General features: G+C 27.8%; 1 protein-coding gene across 1 annotated transcript; it reads left to right on the forward strand.

The window, feature by feature from the left end:
• Nucleotides 1-3,926: 3,926 nt before the first annotated feature.
• Nucleotides 3,927-5,588, forward strand: LOC113370628 (protein ZBED8-like; the record flags this gene model as incomplete). The annotated part of the gene is made up of 1 exon (XM_026611320.1): nt 3,927-5,588. A coding segment is annotated over one exon (1,662 nt), but the record flags the coding sequence as incomplete, so codon positions are not given.
• Between the last annotated feature and the right edge of the window lie 414 nt (nt 5,589-6,002).

Consider the following 6,002-nt stretch of genomic DNA (forward strand, 5'->3'; position numbering starts at 1 on the left):
AAACACTCAATAATTATAAAAAAGTATCGTTTTGTGACGAAAGTATTCATTTATGAATTTACTATCGGCTAATTTATATCAAAAAGAAAAATATTCAACAATTATAAAATTGTTTTGTGATAAAAGTATTTATTTACAAATTATCAATTATTAAGAAAAAGAAAAATACTCAACAAATATAAAATTAGTATTTTTTTAGACAAAAATATACATTTACGAATTATTAGTATCGGAAACCTATTATGAAAAGGGAAATACTCAACATTCGCATTAGCCATAAAACTGATTGTGAATAATATTCAAAACACACAATCGGCACAAGAAATAATAGTATCAGAATTATTTTGCTATTACTCTATTACATATAATAGTTGTATGTCCACAGACGCATTTGCGTATCATGTTATTTTAACAATATATTAGGTACAATGACCATCCTTTTAACCCGAAAGTAAACTGCTCATTGTAAAAAATGGAGATATGATCAATTGTTAATTGTACCATCTGACATGGAGAGGAAAATCCTTAATAATGTAAATGAAGAAATACTTATCGTTTATAAAGTAATATTTATTTTAGAAAAAAAAGTATCGGTTTTAGAAATTAGAATCGGAAATAAAATAATTTTAATAGGAATACTTAAAGATTATAAAGTAGTATTTATTTTAGAAAAAAAAGTATCGGCTTTAGGAAAGAGAATCGGAAATATAATAATTTTAATAAAACACTTAGCGATTATAAAGTAGTATTTATTTTAGAAAAACAAGTATCGGCTTTAAAAATTAGAATCAAAAATCGAATGTCTTAATAGATTATTCAACCAAAGTTGGTTGCGTGACAATTTCGCAGAGAACAAGATTTTTGCATACAATGTACAAAACTTATTACCGTTGATAAACATATGTTCTCGGGGGTAACAGAAATTATATTATCGGCATACGTAATCTTAAACTCTAATTCTTTTATTTATTGTTAATTAGTGACTTCGAACTGGGGGCTTTCATAAACATTTTCTTTAACAAAAACCATATCGCATTCGGCTTATCGCTTGTTTTGTTCGTTATCTATGAAGAGCGGTGCCGCCACGACAAAACAGAATGAGTGGTGTTCATAAAATGCGGTCGAACTTTTGGTGGGGTCAAAAAATATAGACGATACTTTTTGAGTAGTATCGGCGCAAAGTATCTATACCGCCAAAAGAATTGGCCCGAAACTTACTCAGTATCGATACTATCGTTCTAACACTACGATTCGTCATGCGTTAACTCCTGCTTCGAATCGTTCGTTGCATTCGTTGCATTTGTTGCATTCGTTGCTCTATGGTCTTTGGTCTAGAGTTGTAGACTCTTGACAGAACTCAAACTATGGTAAAATGTCAAAATATTTTTTAATTAAATAATATAAAATTTCGGCTATTAATTGAGATTTTTAATATACCCTATGTCCTGAATGGGATTCACATGCACACGGTGAGCAAAACATATTTTAAATCTGTTCAGCGTTCATCGTGGACAACACCTGTGACACTAAATTTATATATATATATATATATATATATATATATATAAACATTGACATATGTTGCAACTAAATAATTACCCGATGTTATTCGATAATAACATTTTGTAAATTGGCTTATAGCTCACTATTTATAAACATACATGCGAAAAGTTATTCAGCAGAAAATAATTACGTGGAATTTTATCTGCGTCATCTATTTACAAATGCTAATAATTTAATATGTATTATATATAAATATATGTATTATAAATATATCATATATTTATATATATATATATATATATATATATATATATATATATACTAGCATACCCAGCCTCGCGTCGCAACGGCCCTTATTAAAATCTACCTGATTGAAATTTGAATTCGTTTGACAACCAAATTTCAAACCTTTTGTTAAAAAAAATTCATATCAATCCAAAAATAAATAGAATCCGGATTGAAATTGGAATATGATAGATCAATACTATTGATTAAAGTGTTTTTTTTTTAACTTAAATAATAAATATATTTAAATAATTAAAGATTTGAATAAATGAGTACATTTCAAAATTTATTAATTAATTATTTAGTAATTTAGAATAACCAAGTGACTTTTATAAATTTCTTATATCCTATTTGGTATTACGTCCTATTTACCTTGTTAAAATTTTAACATGTTCTATGATGCTGTATTTTTTCTTTAATTTGTGATTACTTACGAAACACTTATAATATAAATTTTCGACTATAAATTCATATTCATACTATCTCTGAAACTAACATGGGTAACGTTCTGAGGAATCCGAGTCCAAATCTATTAAATGTTTGATTTTTGGCACTTCGAAATTTAATATAGTATGATATAATATTTAGTTTTCAATCATGATTTATAATAATTTTGTGATGTCTACCTCAATGAACAACTTAAGCAAATTAAATCTAAATCATAAATCAATTTATTCATAAATTTCCCAGAATATTAACAAACGTCATTTTCGGCATATATTTTAAATTCGTAACGGCCCAATTTTATTTAAATTTGATAAATTCTATCATTCTGTATCTAAAATGTGATTTGTAATATTGCCTATAATATGACTTGCAATAATTAATGTATTTGTTCCTATTTGAATTCGTTAAAAATATTAATTCTTTTGACCTGTCGAATTTTGTTTATGATTAAAGTTAAATTTGATACGTCGCTTTTTGATTCTGATCTATTACGTTTTGAGGACGTTTTAGTATTCAAATAAATATTGTAAGAAAACCAAATAAATATAAATTATAAATTTATTCATCTAATACTTTCCATAGATATTGAAATATGACATTTCACTTTTTTTAGTTTACAACTGTCAAAATTTAGTTTAATCTACGAACATATATTTCTGTTATTTTGAATATAGCATTTAGCCTAATTTGGATATAACTGTTGATGATACTATAATAAATCTGTTCCTTTTTAATTAGTAAAAATAATATAATTTTTCGAACTGTCAATTTTTTTTTCAAAAATCGTTAATCGTTTTTTCTCGAAGTTTCCATAAATATTGTCATTTTCCATTTTAGTGGTTTGTTTTTTTTTAGTAAATTTCTGTCTAAATTTATGGAAATATTTAATAAATATATATTTCTATATTAAATGTATTTTTCAAAATTTCCCATAATCTAAGTTGAATATATACGCACACGATGAGCCAATAAAATTTAAAATCTGCTGCGGCTACCCATGTAGAAATTAATATGGTCTGAATCTACAAGCAATATACAATCTACATTGGTCAAATTTGAAACCAATATCGGCTGGTCATAAAAATTGAACATTTTTTATATTGAGGCCATATAGGTAAACCAACATTGGTCTATATTGGTCTATATTTGGAAATTTGGAACCAATGTTGCCTACAAATTGTTGAATGTTGGTAGGTAATATACAATTAGACAGAGAGCTGGTGAACATTTAGAATTATTAATTATTGAATTATTCTAAAACTTATAACTGATGTTGAAATATTACACAAATATTTGAAGATTTGAAGTTGAAATAATATAACGCATAAATCAATGTCATTTATTTAACAATAAAACACCTGAAATGAACATTAACATAAATTTATTAAAAATGTTTTTGTGGAAATTCTTTCATTCGTAGCTTTCATTTATATAAACAATGATACAAATATATAACTGCATTAAAAATATGATTATTCATAAAACACAAAAGTGTCATGAATATTGATTATTTTTTAATGGATATTTATTAATACATATCAAGTATTTTTTTTTATAACAATAACAAAGGCAAATTAACTTTCCTATTTATAACATCGTCACTCGATAAAATATTGTACAGCATCTGAACATATTTTATTCGTTGTTAATATATTTATTATCCATTATGAAATATTTATTTCTTCCTTCTGTGTTCAAAAACATTTTCAAATGAAGCAATGAAGCCCTCAAGATTTCAAGATCATTTGAATAGAATGCATCCGGATAAGAAGGATAAAAATGTTGACTACTTTCGAAATCTGGAAAAGAAGTATATTGCTCAGCCTAGTGTGTCAAAACTTTTTTCAGTAGCTGCTAAGCAGGACGATGACGGACTTCGAGCGTCATACAATATCTCTCGGTTAATTGCCCAAACAGGTAAACCACACACTATTGGAGAATCATTAATTTTGCCAGCAGTAAAAGAAGTTATAACTACTGTGCTACATAAACCAGCAGCAGATATAATTCGCAAAATTCCTTTGAGTAATAGTTCTGTGCAAAGACGAATTGATGAAATGGCTGAAAATATTGAAGAATTATTATGCAATCATTTGAAGTCTTGTAAATTTTCACTCCAATTGGATGAGTCTACTTTACCAAATAATGAAGCATTGTTGTTGACTTACGTGAGGTTCATTAAAGATGAAGAAGTATGCCAAGAACTTCTATTTGTTAGAAATTTAGAGACAGATACAAAAGGAGAAACCATATTCAAAACATTGGAGAAGTTTTTTGATGAGAAAGATATTCCATTGAAGAATATTATATCAGTTGCTACTGATGGTGCTCCAGCTATGAGGGGTTGTCAAAAAGGATTCATAGCCTACCTAAAAAATAAAATTCCCAATGTTCTTGCTGTGCATTGCGTGATACATCGACAGCATCTAGTTGCCAAAAACTTAAGTGAACGATTGCATCAAGCATTGCAACATGTCATCAGAGCTATTAATAAAATCCGAAACAACTCTTTAAATGAGAGATTGTTCAATCAGCTGTGTACCGCTAATGATGAAGAATTCAACAGATTGTTATTTCACACAGAAGTGCGTTGGCTATCAAAAGGAAATTGTCTGACCCGTTTTTACAATCTGTTTGACTCCGTTGTAGAGTTTTTAGAAAATAAGGACACACAGTTGTGTAAAGACCTGATATCATCAAAAAATGATATAGCATATCTCACAGACCTTTATGCATTACTCAACAATATGAATCTACAACTTCAAGGCGATGGCTTAAATTTAATAAAAACAAAAAATATCATCGCTGCTTTTATAGCAAAACTGTTATTACATAAGAAAAATATTGGCAGACGGGAGTTTCATAATTTTCCAAATTTATCGGTATCGTGCAACGAAGACTTGCTCGTGTACTGCCAACATTTGGAAAATCTTCATGGAAATTTTATTGAAAGATTTCAAGATATTTTGAATTTGGAAATTCCAGGCTGGGTATTAGACCCTTTTTCAAATGCATATGTAGAAGCATCAGCCCAACTAGAAGAAGAGCTTATAGAATTAACAACGAATGAAGAATTAAAAATCAAATTTAAAGATGGTTATCAACAATTTTGGCTACAGAAGTCAATTCAGCACTTATATCCTGGCTTGTGGTTGGTTGTTCAAAAATTTTTACTAGCATTTCCATCGTCATATTTGTGTGAACGTGGATTTAGCACTGTGACAATGCTACTTACTAAAAACAGAAATCAGTTGCAAATTACCAAACGCGGTGACTTACGACTGTTTTTGAGTGAAATGGAACCTGATATTGACAAACTTGTAAAAAACCATCAAATTCATCCTTCTCATTAGAGTTTGAAAATAAAATTTTATATACTGTATCAATTTGATTATAATATATAAAATATATGATTAATGTCATAAAGTTGCGTTTTATTTGCTTTCACTGGTAAAAATGTCTAATTTAGAATGTAAGGTTGCATCAACTAATATATCACACTATAACTATATTAATAAAAGTAATAAAAGAAACAGTTTTCATATATTGTATAAAAAATTTGGTAGGGGGGAGGCGATACAAAAATTTTGATCTTCAAAGGGGGCGATGGAAGAAATAATTTTGAGAAACGTTGGTCTAGAACCTTGCTATGCAAATGTACAGATTTATTGACATTCCACATTGCATTTATTATTATCAAACATTATGATTATTCTGTCAAAATTTATATCTTTCCTTTCTATAACTTATTTAGTTACAAACTTTTG

This window comes from Ctenocephalides felis, unplaced genomic scaffold (assembly GCF_003426905.1).
Source record: "Ctenocephalides felis isolate EL2017-DRISC unplaced genomic scaffold, ASM342690v1 CF-g0.4_SCAFFOLD_01492, whole genome shotgun sequence".
In the NCBI taxonomy this organism is placed as follows: domain Eukaryota; kingdom Metazoa; phylum Arthropoda; class Insecta; order Siphonaptera; family Pulicidae; genus Ctenocephalides; species Ctenocephalides felis.